The 18,722-nt window shown below is 43.4% G+C and overlaps 1 protein-coding gene across 5 annotated transcripts in view; it reads right to left on the reverse strand.

Annotated features, from left to right (window-relative positions):
* The window catches only part of EFCAB11 (EF-hand calcium binding domain 11), an 85,974-nt gene that overhangs the window by 45,416 nt on the left and 21,836 nt on the right, over positions 1 to 18,722 (reverse strand). The window contains exon 6 of one of the 5 annotated variants that reach the window (XM_036271518.1): positions 9,311 to 9,486. The exons of 2 other annotated variants lie outside the window; for them this stretch is intronic. In XM_036271518.1, coding sequence (XP_036127411.1) covers positions 9,468 to 9,486 — 19 coding nt within the window. In that variant the 3' untranslated portion in view covers positions 9,311 to 9,467. Of the gene's footprint in view, positions 1 to 9,310; positions 9,487 to 13,105; positions 13,334 to 17,900; positions 18,344 to 18,722 lie in introns of those variants that run through there. 2 more of the 5 variants (XM_036271514.1, XM_036271511.1) reach the window with 2 other exon arrangements.

The raw sequence follows: 18,722 nt of genomic DNA on the forward strand, positions 1-18,722 counted from the left end.
CGATAGGAGAGATCAAGTAAACTACAAATCTGAGTCTGTCACTTCCCTACTAAAATATGTCAATGGCTCCTCAATGTCCTCAACAGTTTACAGGGCCCTTCATGACATGGCCCCTGCCACCTCTCCAATCTCATCACCCTGCATTTACCCTGCTGGTGCCCCCCACCCACCCAGACAAAGAACACGGGTACTCAGCAGCAGACTAGCTGTATGGAACAGCTCCCTGTTACCCGAAGTGCTCTCCTGTTTGTTTTATACACTGCAGGGGACTCTGCAGGGGCGCTTTGCCCCGAACACACTCTCCCTCTCTGCCTGGCTATCTCCACCCTTCAGGGCTCACACGGGCTCTCGCTTTCTCAGTGCCCCCTCCCCAGCCTATCTTAGCCTCCTTCCCATATGTTCCCACAATGCTTTGTGGTCACCTTGCAGGATTAACTGTCCTGGATTCTAACTATTTCCCCGACTAGACTATAAACTCCTAGAGGGCAGGGCAGGGTCTGTTTGGTTTATTGTCATATCTTCCCAGTGTCTGCAATGCAGTAGATGCTAACAAATATTTGTCACCAACACAAAGGAAGAGGTAAGGCTGAGAGGAGGAAGGCACAGGGCCGAGAGCCTCCTGCAGGGAGTAGGGGCAAAGAGCCACGCGTGTATGGTGCATGTTACGTACGAGGTGATACATGCCGTCAGAAGTCCAGGGAGGGTGTAGAACATTATCAAGTATCTAGAGAGGGTCTGAATTTTAGGCACAGATTTGAAAGCCACACACAGTGTGTCCAATGTAGTCGCAAGAATATAGATGTCTTAGGTATTCGTAAGGGAAAAGAGTGATGAGGGAATGAATGTTGTTCTGGGTGAGGGGGTTTCTATAAGACTTCCGTGGTCCTTTTTTTATCACTAAGATTTTATTGTTTTTAGAGCCTTTTAAGATTCACAACAAAATGGAGAAGGTACAGATATTTCTTATATTCTCCCTGCCCCCCACATGCATAGCCTCCCCTATTATGGTTGTTCTTCATGCGAAATTATAAAAACCTACCCATGCATTGAACATAAATATAGTGCATGCCTGTTGTGAACAGGTGCTGAGGAAGCCGCCGATACAAGGAAAATAGAAAATCGCCCTCTGCCCTCAGTGTTGTTGTTTTTTTAATCCTCACCCAAGGATACATTTTTCTATTTATCTGCAGACAGAGTGGGAGGGAGGGAGAGAGAGAGAAACATCAATGTGAGAGGGACACATCAACTGGCTGCCTCCTGCATGACCCCAACCAGGGACAGGGACGAACCACAACCGAGGTATGTGCCCTTGACTGGAATCAAACCCAGGACTCAGTGGTCCACAGGCCGACGCTCTAACCACCCAACCACACCGGCCAGGGCAACCCTCAGTGGTTTTATTACACCATTTATGTATTTTTAACACACTATAATAAATTGACTTTAAAAAAAGAAGAAGCCCTGGCTGGTTTGGCTCAGTGATTAGAGCGTTGGCCCGTGGACCAATGAGTCGCGGGTTCGATTCCGGTCAAGGGCACGGATCTCTGTTGCAGTTTGTCCCCGGCCTGCTCAGGCCGTGCAGGAGGCAACCAGCCGATGCGGCTCTATCACATCAATGTTTCTCTGTCTGTCTCTCTCTCCCTCCCTCCCACTCTATCTGATGATAAATAGAAAAAAAAAAAAATATATATATATATATATAGCTGTCTTCCCAGTACCGATGTCACTTTGAGTGTCAAGAGCTCACTTGGAAGACAGGAGAATCTGACTCTAGAGTTTTTATCTTGTTGGGAGAAGCAAGAGGAAAGACAGAGAAGGGAGAACCCAAGCATTCAGGAAAGTACACTACTCTCTCTTTAGAGCTGACATGAGGGACAGGGGAAACCAAGAACTAAGTAAAGAGAACTGGGGAGACAGGTATAATATTGGGATGTGGCAAAGGGGAAACCATCAAGGCTATCTTGTTTTCATCCTTAACAAAAGGGCACCCGGGTCACAGGCTGTGGCTCAGACTTGGGGGGAAAACAAGACAAATTGAGCTGAGGCGACTCATTGTGTGATCGCTGAAAGCAAACAACTTTTAGCAATGTTATGAAGCCAGCTAATAAAATAAATAGAAATGGAAGTTAAAGTAATTTAAACATGAAAATTTGGGGGGGAAAGAACTGCACACAAGCAAAACAGACACGCTACAAGGCTAACGAAAGAAAAGCGAAATCCAATAACTAGGCATTGCCGAGCGCCCTGGAGGACTGCCAAGGAGAGTGGATTTCAACAAAGCACCCTTCTGCCACCAGTCGGGAAAAGTTCACTCCCAGAAAGGCTGAAGGAAGGCTGCGCCACTGCGGAGTGACTGGGGTGGGGGTGGGGGGGCGCGGCAGCCAATCACGTTATTCTGGCCGCTGCAGACAAGCACTAGAACCTGCCCCTTGTGAGACAAGTCCAGGCAGCCCACTCCCTCCCCATGCACCCCCATCTGTAAGCAGCAAGTCCAGGTCACAGGTGAGAAACTAGCAGCAGCCTTCTCCTCTCAGTGTGCAGTCAGAAGACCAGTGTAAACCCCTCTAGGCTATGATCCTAGTATTAAAGTGTAGGGATGAACTGAGCCCAGGTAGCCCGAGTGGAACAGAGAGCATGGGCAATGGCCTGTGAACCTGGATGCTGGGCACAGGGTCCGGGGCTTTGGTGCGGCATCACTTCCTGGGTCAGAGCTCAGCTCCCCACTCAGTTTGGGCCTGGAGTAGTCCTAGTAGTCAGAGCAGTAGTCCTAGTAGTAATAACCATCACCACCACCAAAACAGTCTCCTGCCCCCGCCCCCGCCCCCGCCTGAGTACTCATTCTGTGCCGCACAGAGCTAGGCCCTTTGTATGGATTATCCCTGAGAACCTTTCCAAACACTCATTGTTACCTTAATCTTTGAGCTGCTCACTCTACAGATAAGGAAGCCAAGGTGAAGCTTTTCAAAGACATCACAGCCAATAAGCAAAGGAGCAGAGATTTAGACCCTGACCGTTATTCCAGAACATGCTCTCTTAACCAACAGACTTGGCCAGAAGCCCAACAAAAGAGGCAGATAATCAACAAGTACTTATCAATTGTTGGCATGGTATGTACGATGAACTAGGCTCGGTGAAACTGGGATAAGATGGGTTCTTTAAAAATAATTAGGAAGACTAAGAATGCCTTTCACTTATACAGTAAAAAATTCTTGAACTTTATTAGCCTTTAAAAAGAAAAAGGACCCCTACTCTTTAATATTACCATATCTATCCAGCAGATACTGAGTTTGTTCAACTCCTAAGGAGACTAGCAAAACAAAACAAAAGGAGAGTTGATAAGACACAGTTTAGGGCTTGTTATGGTTGGCAGGACCCAAAATAACGAAGTTATTTCGCTCCAAACACTGGGAGACCTGAGAATCTCAAGTTCCTAAAAATCTCCTTAGCATAGCATTGCTTTTTCACTCAAATTTTACATTGCTTTCTTTATTGAAATTTCTGTACATTGATATGTGCTTTTTTTCTTTACATGACCTATTTTCCAATGGGACTGAGGGGGGGAAAAATCACAAATGCATATTTAAAGCCACAGAAATACTTAAATTCTCCCTATTTTTCCTCAAACATTTTTAGTGCTTTCTATTTGAGATAAAAGATTAAAAACTCATGTGCACGATTAATTGTAATGATGAAAGAATGCTGGGCAGTTGCTTAAGAAACGAGAACAACAAAGGAATAAACTACTGCAGGCATCACCAGGACCGGAATGACACTGCTCTGTGTACTTGATTTCCATGGCAACTAGCAATGGGAAGATGAATGTTTCATAGTCACTCCGCTCTGCAGTGCACGTCTATAAATCAAACTTGCATAAAGAGCACAAGATTTCTGCTGTGGGCTGTACTCAGAGCCGGTTTATTTCCTGTTACTGTATAATTATGGAAAAGCAGCACAAAACAATGAGGTCACTTTTAGTGGGGAACAAACTCAGAAATTACTAATACACCTGCGGCACGGATGCTATTCATCTAGCAAGAAACGAGGAGCAGGCGAGGCAGAGGCTGAATGAAAACCCTGCCTGGCTTCTGTGGGGCACCGATGCAGGCGCCCGGCTGCTCTGGCCGAGGACTGCCGTTCAGGGCCTGGAGTGCGCCCTCCCCTTAGCTCTGCTCTGAGACGGTCCTTAATTAACTGCCTTGGATACAGTCGGCGTTTTCATTGTGATAACTGGGCAGAAATGATACTCTGTGCTTGCTAGGAAAGTTTATTGAGGCTGAACAAGCATACACTCGTTTTTATTTACACTGAAAATGGCTCATGGTGTAGAAGTTAGGACGGAAAAATAACGCACGGGCACTGGGTTGGGGGTCAGGGGACCCCAGTTTTGATCCAGGTCTGTGCAACCGTGGGTAAGTCAAGTTCGCCAAGCCTCCATTTTCCGAGCTATACTCCAGGAGAGAGGGCAGCTGTGATGGCTCAAGTCTCCGCCACCACCAGAGTCCATGATTCTGGAATCTCTAAATCTCAGAGGTCTAAATCTATCCATCAGATCTAACCAAAGATGGTACTGTGCTGTTCCTCAAAAATTATATTCCTTACACTGTTATATTTTAAATGCTATACCGGCTAAAGCACTTAATTAATAGAGCATTATGATTTTACTATCAAAGCCTCCTTTGGACTTGTCTCAACCTTCCAAGCACAGAATAGGCTGTGGAAAATTTTAAAAAACAAGAGTTTTTAAAAGTTCTAAAAAATTTTTTTGACAGGCCGTACTACACTGATTTTTATAATTTTATAAAACAATACATAATTCAAACAGTCTTCCTGTGACAGAGCTGAGGGTTGCCCATCGACTCTGCCGCGCGGGAAGCATCACGTGCTCGAAGTGGCAGTGCTCAGAGGCGGGCTGAGCCTCTGGACTTCACCTTCGGAATAGTGACGCTCAGTAAGTGTGTGGAACAAACCAACGGGTGAACCAACTCTGAGGAACACCTTTGCTGTGCCTTTCAGTAACCTGTGGTGCCTTCCTCAATCTTCTTTTTTCTTTATTGATGTTAGAGAGAGAGGAAAGGAGAGAGAGAAACACCAACCAGAGAGAACATGGATTGGCCGCCTCCTGCACGCCCCCCACTGGGGATCGGGCCCTCAACCTGGGCATGTGCCCTGGCCGGGAATCAAACCAGCCACCTCTTGGTGCAGGGTCGACACTCAACCACTGAGCCACACAAGCCGGGCCCTTCCACAATCTTACAGGTTTAGGCAGATTCAGACCAACACATAAACATCCCCAGGATAGACAGGCAGAGACCTGAAAATCATTTATAGCTTGGTACCTCTTTGTGAGTCTTCACAAAATCTTTGTGGAAGTTTACAACCTAGAAAGACCTTTTCACTAGAAGAGCATGAGGCATTGTCCCAAGGCCCTGCCCATGTCTAGGGGTACAGTGTGGGCTCAAAAATAACTGGGCCACTGCCCTGGCTGCTGTGACTCGGTTGGTTGGAGCATCATCCCATGTACCGAAGGCTCGATTCCCGGTCAAGGCACATACCCGGTTTGATCCTTGGTTGGGGTGTGTACCGGAGGCAACCGATTGATGTTTCTCTCTCACATGATGTTTCTGCCCCCCTCCCCCCCCCCCCGGTCTCTCTCTAAAACCAATAAGAACATATCCTCGGGTAAGGATGAAAAAATAAATAAATAACTGAGCAGAGTCTCTGCTTCAAACAAGGGAGTAGAGGGTAAACAACATCCAAAGAGCACTGCGTATCTTGTTTAATGCTTACACCAACTCTGGAAGAAGTTGTTACTGTTCCCGTTTTATAAGTTGGGACAACTGAGCTGTAAAGAATTTATGTGTGACTAAGAGATGGTTATGAAATATGTAGGGAAATTCAAAACCTGCTCCCCTGTCTCCGAGGCTTGTGACTGTCTCCCAGGACATCCAGGCAACAGTCCACTGCGCTACTGGACTCCTCAGGCACAAAAACACAAAAGGCCAAGAAGGGCTTAACAAACCAACCTAACCCCTGAGAAGCACATTTGTAGTAAAAAAAAAAAAAAAAAATAGTAATACTAACATGAATCAATATTTCTTCAGTCTAAATCCGGCACTGAAATAGGGCCAGGAACAGGTTAGTGCCACACCTCCGAGCCCCAGGCCGCAGCCTCAAAGGCCATTTCCGAGATGGAGCCGGATGTTACACAACGTGCAGTTTCCAGAATGGGAACCCTATGAGAGCCAATGACACCCTCACAGTTTACTAGAAATGTATTCGGCTGTCCATCGAAGAGATTCGGTCCGGTTCCTAAGCTTAGGAGATGCGATAATTTGGGCATATACTTTTGGTACTAATTTTTCGAAAACAAATAAGATAACATTTATTGGGAAAGGCTCCAGGTGAACTTCCTCTCCGTCCAATTAATGTCTTATCAGAGTTTTTAGCGCCACCAACTGGTGGAAGAGATCTACTACACATTTGCCTGGCTCCCCTGCTTTTGTTCATTAAGAAAGGATCCTACATTCATTTCACATTTAATTTATAGCAAAGTAATTTATTTCCGTCTCTAAATAAAATTAGACATGACTTTCCTTGTCAGTCAAATAAATAACAATCCACTTGGGCTTTTTCATATAAGAAGGTATATTTCGATTAGTAAGTCATTAGAGAAAACGAAATCTACCCACTAAAGCTAATTTGATTTATTCTACCATAAGCTCACACTCCAAAAGCAAAGACTAAGAACTATAATGAAAATTAGAAACTAAGAGAAAGAAAGCAAAGTAAATGGTATGGAACACTGTGCTAGCCTACAGTGTCTATATCAGACATTACTTTAATTGGAAATAGAAATGAGAAGGTAATTTCACATTAAGGAATTTTGAGCTTTTTCCCACCAAGACTCCTGACTCAAAATGGATTCTGCCTTCTGAGATGTGGCTGTATGTTTCCATTTTCCTTCCTCCCTATTTAATTGAACCATATCTAGCCATGGATGGCAGCATACCGCATAACTGAGCCCTGGGGGTTCAAATATGATCTCTGTACAATAAATCAATCTGTGAACATAAGTATTCCTGAAGAAGTCCAGTTTTTTTCCCCTCAAACAACCAATTTGTGGATACAAGTTGTCTATGAAAAGTACATCCAGCTACTTGTTGTCATGACAAATTTGTAACCAGCAGAATGAATGACACCACACTATAAAAATTTGCAGAAATTTCTCTACTGGACAGTGTACAAGAGAAAAAGAAAAAGGTTCCATCTAGTTAAGTGAATTTGACCCTGATGGCAGGGTTCTGTTAAAAAGTTTTCCCACAGAGTATAAAACCCCTGTAATAATTTTATGATGATAGCAGTTTAAATCTCTATACAAATGTGTGGTCAAGTTCATATTTTTTTAAAGCCTCAGAGTCTAAATCTGCCATTGAAAACCCAGTAAAGACGACAATTGTAATTGGACCAGATGAAACTAAGGACGCAGTTGCTCTACCCAAGTTAACACATAATTTGAACACGCACACTTTGATCAACCTCCTTCTATTCCTTTGCTCATTTATTTATTCATTCACTCATTCATGCATGATGTATTCACTGAATTCTCTCTCCATCAAACAGTTGAATTTCTGCGAAAAGGGAACAAGTGTGAGACTCTTCTTGGATTCCTCTCCTCTCCCTGGATGAGAGCCTCAAAATACCATCTCCAAGCGAGAGAAGATTTCTACTTGAAATCGCAAATGGATTACCAGAAACCCTAACAATAAGACAACTTAGGTTAAGACAAGTGTTTTTGTAACTTGTTTTCTTCCGAAATACATTCTTTAACAGGATTCCCGAATGACACTGAATGCTAAGTGTGTTTAGACAGTTTATAATTGTAAATTCCATCTACTGTACCATTGTTACCAGGCAGTGGTATTGTTACATCAAAGGAGCTGGTAAAGGGAACCTAGGCAGAGGCCATCATCCTGTCCACGAAGCAGAAGGCAAGGTCAGGTGCAGTGCACAGCGGGGGGAAAGGTTTGGTACAACCGTAAGAGACAGCGAGTGAATCTCATCGTGTGCAGCAAAACTAATGAACTGACTTGGGGCGTGATTCCGAGAAGGATGCTGAGGCTCATCAGAAGAGTGTAGGCCACAGGTATAGGAGGAGACAGTGACATGCCAACTATCTGCCAGCCCTGAAATAGGGAATCAAGGATAGGCGAGTGGAAGTTCTCCTGGATGGCAACAGGGTATGGCATGACTCAAGTGACAGGTACACCTGATCGCAGCACTGAAAGGAACGCGTTCAGAATTGCACGGGACCAGAGCCAGGGAACTGTGTACAGAAGATGGACTCGGGCGGTCCCAAGGCTTTGGTCAAGGAGGCACAATAATTTCTGCCTGAATTGAGAGGTTGGTCCCATTCTGGGACAGGCAGTCAGAGGATCAACGCTGGCAGCAGGGGATCTAAATAGGATCCAAAAAGGTAGACACAGAGCTCACAGATCTGTGAGCCTGACATTACTCTTGATGAGAGGAGGAGAGAGAAATTGCTTATGGTGTGTGTGTCTGGGGGAGGAGGTAGATGCACTGCAGAAAGGTACGCTCACTCCAGATCTAGACTGGCACAGAGCACATACAAGTACCAGAGCCCATTTAAAAGCTCGGGCCTGTAGTACAGGATTGCGGGCGGAAGGTGGAACCTTTAGACACAGGCACAGCCTGAAGTCTGGCTTATAGTAAAGACAAGGAGGGGAAAGTGGTATAAAGATACCTGGGGTGCCCGGTTGGTGTGGCTCAGTGGTTAAACGTTGACCCATGCACCAAGAGGTCGCCAGTTTGATTTCTGGTCAGGGCACATGCCCAGGTTGTGGGCCCGATCCCCAGTGGGGGCATGCAGGAGGTGGCCAATCGATGTTCTCTCTCATTGATGTTTCTATCTCTCCCTACTTCTCCCTTCCTCTCTCTCTAAAATCAATAAAGAAAAAAAAAAGATACTTGGGGCTTAGTCACAGTCCAGGAGAATAGAGGTGGGGAGGGTACAACAGGAAGAAGAACGATGGGGTCCACCATGAAGAGTCCAGAAGCCATGGGTAGCCACCAGTAACCGATTCTGGGCTTGTGAAATTCTAAGTCCCATGAGGGGGAGAGGCACAGAGGTGAGTGATGGGCAGGAGAGAGAGGTGGGAAAAGGTAAAGGTTATTAGTCTGAGTGCTTGTCGTGTCTCTCCTGGTGACAGGCAGAGGCAAGCGAAAGAGCATGAACCAGTAGGCGCCACGTGAAGTCTGTAGTATATTTAATTACTATTTCACCCCTGATTTTCTCCAGCAGCAGGTTGCAACCGAGGAGGGGAGACAAGCAGATAATGTTAGCAAGCTGGAAATGAGAAAACACAATGCTGAACTCACAGCTGCCGATGAAAAGGGTGTTCCAAGTGAATCAAAGCATAATCCTGCCTCAGAAAGAGACAACCAGGAATTCAGGTTGGCACTCTCCCCCTGTTAAAATGATAAAACCCCACTTACTGATTTTAAATATAATTTGCTTTTCTGGTGTATTTGGTAAAATACTTTGCAACTGTGATAGACTTCCAAAGGCAACATGCATAACACATGGCTTCCCATCAAAGCAACCGCACTGGGAGGCTGCTACAGTTTCATGTGATAAAAATGTTACATCAGCTTCCCCTTTGTACGTTTTTTGTAAACAGTTCCTTTTGTTTATATTACAGATAACCAAGTGAAATCTCCAGTATAACAATCCAAACCAAACCAATTCATATGAACAAGGGAAAGCTATATAATTACACAACTGGTTTATCAGGAGCATTTCTGGGCAGAGAAAACATGTCTTGCTTCCTTATGTTTATGCCAGGTGTGTGGGGATAAAAAGGCAGAGTTCCTACTCAGGACATCTACTGTTAAAAGAAGTAAGAAGGGCCCTGGCTGGTTTGGCTCAGTGGCAGAGCATTGGCCCGTGGACCAAAGAGTTGCAGGTTCGATTCCGGTCAAGGGCACGTACCTCAGTTGCAGTTTGGTCCCCGGCCCTGGATGGGGTCGTGCAGGAGGCAACCAGTCTATGTGTCTCTCTCACATTGATGTTTCTCTCTCTCTCTATCTCTCCCTCCCACTCTATCTGAAAATAAATGGCTTTGGAGCACTCTTTGAATGACAACGTGTCTGTTCAAGGTAGCCTGCTGGCGGAGAGTGACTAGATAGGAGGCAGGTAGACAAGACAAGGTAGCAAAACCACAGTTCAGTATGTCACACATAAAAACAGAACCGGAAATCTTTGGTTCTGATTTTAGGCTATATGTTTGGAGAATAACCAAAACTCTGAAGTGTAATTCTTCACTCTGACCCTATTTTTTTCTTGACATCTTAAAACAATGTTAATTTCACTATCTCATCTGAAATAGAAAGTTCTTATATTAAGGACAAGTTTTTCTTATTTTATAAATACAACACACAACATCATCAAAATTTTCACCCAGAAGTTACCTTATTGACTACAAAAGAAAAACATAAGAAATAGATTCCTTTTTCTATAAAGGAAAATGGCATGAATACATTCATGATGTGCGGCTATTAATAACTTCAAGGATGACTGAAAGGGTTAGCAACATGAGGTCATAAGAAAGAAGCCATGGCAGCAATATCTTATGTGACAGTCGGATTAAAAGAAAAACAGCTCTCATGCTATTACAGCCAGAACAGCGCATTCAACCACATATGTAGATGAGAAACTGGATACATTGGCCATAACACTTGTTATATTGACATCTCAAAAACTAAACCCTGGGTTGGGTGGCTGTCAAACCCAGTAATTTCCTCTTGAGAGCACGCTTTGCAACACTGACAGACCACATCTGTATTCATGCTGGGGTGGATTCTGAATAATATCTGTGATCCACAGAGAAAATAAAGGAGACTGCCAGGCCACTCTCCATGATAGATAGCCCCATCAGTGAGTTTCGGAGCCGGAAGAAGCCTGCCAGATCATATAAGATGACACCCTCATTTCTGAGACGAGGAGAATGCAGAACAGAGAGGTTCGGTGACTTGTGGGAAGCCAGGTAAGGGGGGGAGCTGGAACTAGAACTGAAATCTCCCAATTCCCGGCCTGGGCTCACTGCACCTTAACGGGGCATCCGTGTGGTGTTTGGAGAGCCAAAGACAAATACATAATAAAAAGCATGTTCACTCCATCAACCATTCATTTACATAAAATGTAGTCATCAATTCAACACGTATGTACAAAGTCGTGCTGTCAGGAGCAGGATGATGAACACCCTAGTGTGCCCGGCTCACATGGAGCTCACGTCCTAATACTGCAAATAATACGTGTACACCAATAACTATGTATAAGCATAACAAAGATATTTATGATAGATTCGGAGGTTAAAGCAGAAGCTGGAGTCTATTTCTCTTTTAGGGGTTTGGGAGGTGGCAGGCAGGGTATAACATAGGGCCAGCTTTCAAGAAAAATATCTTAACATCTGGGCCTTGAACGACGAGTAGAATTTTCCCCTGGGTGGGTTTCACATGAGCGAGGACTACAGTTTCTGGACATCCTGAACATGAACGAGGTTAAATAATATATCCTTTAAACAGGACCTAAGTCAGTTTCGCTGAAGAAATCAAAATAACACATTCTGTCTGAAATCTATGGGACAAAGTCATTACTCTTCTCCACTTGTTTTCTGGCCCAGTTTCTGAGCTTTAATTCCTGCATCACCAGTTCCCAAGTTTGCGCCGGTAAAAGGATGATCCCCAAATGCAAAGATGTCATTTTTGTCCATGGAGCAAAATGAACTAAGAACCCTCTGAAAAATAAACATTTTCTTAAAATGATTCGACTCTCATTGTTCCTATAGCTGGATTTGTCAAGTACAGTTTCATTTAATATATTACATGTGAAAGTCCCTGAGAGGGGAAATTCTGAGGTCATCTTGAAAAGCTTACACACATACCCCCTCAAAGTGATCACATGCAAAAGGATAAGTAGAAAAGAGGATTTCAATAACATTTTGAAACAAAACAGCTGAAATGAAAACTAAGGCATTACCATTGCAAAGGAAATACATAAATTCATGAAATAAAAATTGGAAACTCAAGAAGTCTCCTCTGGCCATCACACTCACACCGCGTAGCTGGTGACAGCTACGTACGGCTACAAAGAACAAGACAGGATTTCTTGTCTTTCCTTATATTTTTCCATATGCAGGAGCATGTAGACACTTACAGATCAAAAGTCACACTCACCAAAGCAGGCCCTCACTAAAACAATTGCGAGCTTGTTGAGGTCACATGACTACACTGATAAGAGAATCAATCTGATGCACAAAATGATGACTGGGAGATCCTGTTGTTAGAGCTTGTCTGAGAAAAAGATATTCAACAAGTCGGCTTCAGGCAGGAAGGAGTCATAGAAACTTAAAGAGTGCAAGGAGGAATAACACTTCAAAAGAGATGCAGACGATGTGCAAATGCTACCTTAAATCACTTTGCTCTGGGACCCTCGGCTCCGGCTCCGTAAGACTCTTCCCTTCAGCAGAGCAGAAGAGTCTGTTGGTTTGTTTTACCCAAGCTCATGACAATCCCTCCCTTTATAATGGCTCCGAGGTATGGCACATATGATCTTTCTGCCAAGAGAATGTCCATCATCCCATTGAAACGCCAAAGGCCCCACCCCGACACTCCGGACACTGGAGCGTGCTCGTCAACGAGCCATGCTGCTCTTACTGTCTGCCAATTTTTTTTTTATCCTCATCTGAGGACATTTTTTCATTTTTTGTTCAGATAGAGTAGGAGAGAGAAAGAGGGAGAGAGAGAGATCGATGTGAAAGGGACACATCGAGTGGCTGCCACCCGCACAACCAACCAGGGCCGGGGACAAACTGCAACTGAGGTACGCGCCCTTAGTGGGAACCGAACCCGGGTCTCTCTGGACCACAGGCCGACGCTCCAACCGCTGAGCCAAACCGGCCAGGGCTCTCCACCAATTTTTAATACCCCAAAAAGGAGAAGTGTATGTTCTGTGTGTTTTGACCTTTCCCGTGTAACATGAAGAGTGGAATTCTTACACCAAAAATGTCAGCTACAACTTGGAATGTCTCCTGTCATAACCGGAGGGCACGCGGTGCCTCGGTATTTCCACATGGCCTGGGTATCTGACAATCCGCCTGTGCGCCCAGAACCTCGCTCGGCAGGTCAGGGAGCGGGCTCTCCGCACACCCACGTTTCATCTCATGGCTGGAAGCAGAAGATTCCCAGAGCTTTCTGCCAGTGGATGGGTGGTGGGAACGTGCACATCTCGGTGCTTACGATGTGACGGAGAAGGCTCCTGGGTGTGGAAAAACAAACATCCATGCAGAGAAAAATGCCAGCCAGGATACCAAAAGGGTGCTGCTGGAGGGCAAAGTCAAGAAAAACATGAAGCCAGCTTCCTGCTGACAGCAGAGGCTAAATCACGAGTGGGAAATGTCCCCAAAATAAAGCAAAAGGGGGCCATCAGCAATGAGCATATGAAAATCACACATAAAAAGAGAAAAGTGAAAAGCAAAGCCACATGTGGTTATAAAGCTCCTGACTGCATCTTCATGTCCTCTCTCTTGGTTTATAAGAAGCCAATTAATCCAGAAAGGAAATTCTACATGAGAATTTTACTGTCACTGGGTATTTCGAGTGACAGTGCACCAACCCTTATTTACTAAGTAACTGGGACGCCTAAAGCAATAGGCTGGGAACAGTGGAAGGTGTAGATAAACTCAGAAATTTAAGGAGATTGTAGTCATTTATGGAGATAACCTAACCACTGTATTTTTTTTTTTTTTTTTAGAGTGGGAGGGAGAGAGAGAGAAACGTCGACATGAAAGGGACACATCAAGTGGCTGCCTCCTGCACGACCCAACCAGGGCTGGGGACAAACTGCAACCGAGGTACATGCCCTTAGCAGGAACCGAACTCGGGTCTCTCTGGACTGCAGGCTGACGCTCTAACCGCTGAGCCAAACTAGCCAGGGCAAGTTTTTTTTCTCTACTGATTTCAGAGACAGAGAGAGAGGAGGTGAGAGGGAGAGAGAGATAAAAACATCGATGTGAAAGAACATCTGTTGGCCACCTCCTGCACGCCCCCTACTGGGGATCAGGCCCACAACCTGGGCATGTATCCTGACCGGGAATTGAACTGGTGACCTCTTGGTGCATGGGTCAACGCTCAACCACTGAGCCACACTAACCACTGTATTTTTTTTTTTATCAGGTAAGTGATTAGAAAAAAAAAATTACACAACCATAAGCACAATCAAAATTTAGAGAAAGGAGACAAGAATGTTCAACATAAAGAGGGGAAAAAGGTTTCATTGGGCAGAACCTTGAAAAGATGGGTCTCACTTGGACAGGTAAGGAGTAAAGAAAAGGCACTGACGGAAGGGAAATAGGGTCAAGTTTAAATACACGTCACACATTCAAAGGTACGAGCACATGGCCAAGGAAAACACAGGAGTTTAGAAAGGTGACCAGATGTCGGACAGCCAGGTTAAATACTTTTAACTTGACCCAATAGAGTCACTAAAGAGTTTGAATTAAAAAAAAAAAAAAAAGCACTAAAGGGATTTTTGTTTGTTTGTTTTAAACTTTTTGTGCTAGAAACAGCCTATCATCTCACATTAATTCTATTGTATAAACAGTATTATCAGTTCTCGTACCTCTTGAACTTCTGCCATTTGTGGTAGGTAAAAATATGTCATTTTAGTTACACAAACAACTCAGTTATTTTAGAACACAAATATACAAATCATGATTATCAGCTCCAAGTGGAAATTATGTTGTAAACACTGAAAGGAATCTCAAATTTTGAAGTCTAAATATTAAACATTTTATGTCTTAGAAATAATAAACTAGTACCAATTTTTGTTTTTGTTTTTCACACAAGATATCATTATCTCTTGGTTTAAGAAAGTAACTTGTTCCCAAAAACCCTTCCTTCAGTAGAAAACTTGTTCTCCTTAATTTATACTTAAAAAGCTATAATAGCAGCCCCCAAGCAATCATCCATTAAAAATAAAATCTCAAAACTCATTGTTTCTCCCAATAAAGCCAGCACCTCCATAAAACAAGAATTGAAAGTAGATACAGAAAAGCTTAGGGGAGATATAAAATAGCAAAATAACAAAAGGAAATGAAACATCAGCAGATACAGTTCAAGAAAGAAATGTAAGCAAAAAATAAATCGTGGCGCGGGGGTAGGGGGAGTGCCATACTGGATGCAGCACAAGGGAGAATGGACATTGCTGAAGATTTACGAAGAGATGCAAGCAAAACAAGGAAATGAAACAGGACTTCCAAGAGAAGCAAAGAAAAACAAACTGATGGAAAAAATGTTACATAACCAATGACAGTGTGGTGAAGGGGGGGGTGGGAGGAGGAGGTCAATGGGGGGATAAACGGGGAACAGCTATAATACTTTCAATAATAAAAACAGCCCTGACTGGTTTGGCTCAGCGGTTGGAGCGTCAGCCTGCGGACCAGAGAGTCCCGGGTTCAGTTCCCGCTAGGGGCACATACCAAAACAAAATAATAAAAATAAATTTGAAATAAATAAATAAATGGTTACCAAATGACAAAAGAAATAAAGAGAAAGTGACGAGAAAAAGTTATATACTTTTATTCAAGGACAATGGCCCAGATAAACATTTTTAAACATGAAAGACACCAGGGAAGATAGTACGTATGATCTCTATTAGAGGATTAACTTCAGCTGAACAGAAATGATGGCACAAGGCCTGGAGGTGAGCTCTGAATCCATTTAACTATAGAAGTAACATTAAAATGAAAGAAATTATGATTGCAGAACAGAATGTGACTGTTATGAACCCTGACTATATATATTTAAAAAGATACTGCTTTTATTCATGATAAAAATCACTGAGATAAAACCAGAGTAGTTAGGCAACACTTCACAAACCTTATAAAAGTCTCTCATTTGGTCCTTGGAATGCCCTCAGGTTTAATCAATGACACATCAGTGTTTCTATCAAGTTATAAAGTGAAATGATTCTCTGATGCCTTATGCTCAAGACTGTCTTTATGAATTGTTCATTTGGTTGTTTGGTTGGCTTTATTGCTGTGCTTTGTTGGTTTAGCTCGTAAAATGATATGGGCAAGTCCTTCTGAAAGAGACTGCTCGTAATCTTTAGAAGTTTCTTTGAGAAGAATCTGGCAATCAATGAAGTGAAGATTATGAAAACTGCTCCAGTCGTTAAAAGCACAGATGAGCCTGGCTGGTGTGGCTCAGTGGAGTGAGCATTGTCCCATGGACTGAGAGGTCCTGGTTCCAATCCCAGTCAGGGCACATGCCCAGGTTGCGGGTTGCGGGCTTGATATCCAGTAGGGGGCGTGCAGGAGGCAGCTGATCGATGTCTCTCTCTCACATAGGTGTTTCTCTCTCTCTCTCTCTCTCTCTCTCTCTCTCTCTCTCTCACCCCCCTTCCTCTTTCTCTAAAAAAAAAATCAATAAAAACATATTTTTTTTAAAAAAAAAAGCAGATGACTCTGCTGTAATTAGAAGTCTCCCTCTAAGTTGCCTTCTTTTAGTGGTCTTCAGATACCAGCTTCTCAAAAAGCAAGTGTCTCATCTTAGAAATATTATGTAATCTTGCATCATTGGTTTTCTTTTCCTTATCCTTGAACATTGTTTGCACCACCGAAACAGATAGATATGTACAAGCTAGACACCCCTTTTCTTTAGCTTGCTCTGATTTACATTTGGAGGAAATATTTTTCTCTCCTCTTTTGGTTTCATGACTTCATTTAATACTTATGCATCATTTATTCTGGCGTAGGGATCATAGTGCTATAAAAAGTAACACAAAGGAGAGTTTAAACAGGGCATATTCCATGAATTAAAATGCCTTGTTTGGCTGTGTGTTGCAGTGGTCCCCAAACTGCTTTGATCACATAATCCTGGGAAACATAAAGTGTGTGGGCCTATGAATACATTTATTTATAGGTTATATGTGCATGTGCTACTGTGTTACTATATTATGTACATTGTAAAACATAATGTAGACATTCTAAAGAATTGAAGATGCAAATATTTTATATGTTAATGTCAAATGACTTTCCGCTGTCACCAGAAATTATTCATATTTATCAAGAACATGATTTAATATACTTTATTATTTCTGAACATCTCAGTTTAGTCCTTTGTGATTGAGCAATTTTTTTTAATACTTGATGTGAATGGTTGTCAGAGAATCTCAGGGAAGATATGCAGATATGAATGGGGAAGGGGCATCATGGCACAGAGTCCCTCGGTTTTTTATTTCATCCCCCGATAAGGAAAAGGTTTAGATTTTTTTAAAAAATTATTTTGTTACTGCTAACTGACATTCAGCAAGTAAATGCTCATCTTTCCTGACATTTGTTGCTCTCGAAAGCTATCAAATTTTTAATTTTAAAAACTGTGTTCTAAAACCAATGAAACTTTGTAAGATTTTCTTTTTCGCCAGATTAGGACATTCCATTTTCAACTTATTAAACATGCAGATGTGAAAGGTTTTAATAGGTGACATGCATTATTATTATTAATCACATTTCCAAGTACCCATTTCCAAAAAATGTTCTCTGGGTAGCACAGGTTCCTTTGGAGAAGCAGATACTTGCTCACTCGTGGTTAAAACATTTCCTCTATCGTGAAGGGCTATATTTAAGTGCAATGTTCAGAAATGTCTATGAGGTAGCTCCTCCTGAAATGACTTAACACTTAAAGGTCAGCAAATTTGGACACGTGTCTTTTAGTAAAAGGAAAATAAAGTAACAATTCTTTGTTCTTTTGTTAAAATCACCCGTGTGGTAGAAATACACTGACATTCATTACTCATCTCATCACGGAGTGTACAAAGATGCTATTATGGTTTAAAGAACTTGGGGTTCCACAGTCAACTAAGCAATGCTGTCCTGTGGCGCTGTCTGCATGTGCCTTTAACTGCTTCGCTCTCCTTCAGGAGTTTGCATGACTGGCTTGTGACTGACGCAGCAAGAGAATTTCATACATGTCACTGTCAATAACAGTGAGTGCAAATCCTATTTCCAACAACCTACTTGATAATTTCTAATGGGCAGGGCTGACTTCTGGTCAGATTTCATTAAATTATTTTTATCCCAAATGGGAACACCTGCCAGATGCCCCCCCCTCAATGTCCATTCTCTCCTTCAGTGTCAGAAACTCAGGGCACATGAAGACATTGTCCACATGGCCCTGGAACTCAGTGTTGGTCACAGGGACATACCTTCTGTTCCCTTTCCTCCTGCCTCGCTGGAACCCAAGTCCGATGGCTGAAATGTCAGCAGTCCTTGAAGCAAGAGGGAGGAGTCAGGTGTGGAGGCAGCCAGAACAACAAGAAAAAGGGAACCTGGTCCTTCACAATTCTGTTGCCATCACATCGGCCCTGGACTGCCCATGTTTACGACAGAGAGAAGCACATCGCTGTCTCTCCTCAGCTGCGTTATTAAGGGTTTGCTGGCTCCTGCTGCTGCACGGAGTCCTCACTAACCCACCTGGTGACAGGCTGATGAAGAGCTCACATGAGCGGTCAGAGAAGAGGCAGCTCCACCATGTCCTCGTTGTCAGCCCGTGACCTTCAGTCTGCAGTTTACTAACAGAAACTGCTTTGAAGCCACGTGCCCATTGTGTCCGCATGAGTTCGTAAAGACAACACTCTATCAGGCACA

The sequence above is a fragment of the Molossus molossus genome, unplaced genomic scaffold (genome assembly GCF_014108415.1).
Source record: "Molossus molossus isolate mMolMol1 unplaced genomic scaffold, mMolMol1.p scaffold_m16_p_1, whole genome shotgun sequence".
NCBI classification, from domain to species: Eukaryota; Metazoa; Chordata; class Mammalia; order Chiroptera; family Molossidae; genus Molossus; species Molossus molossus.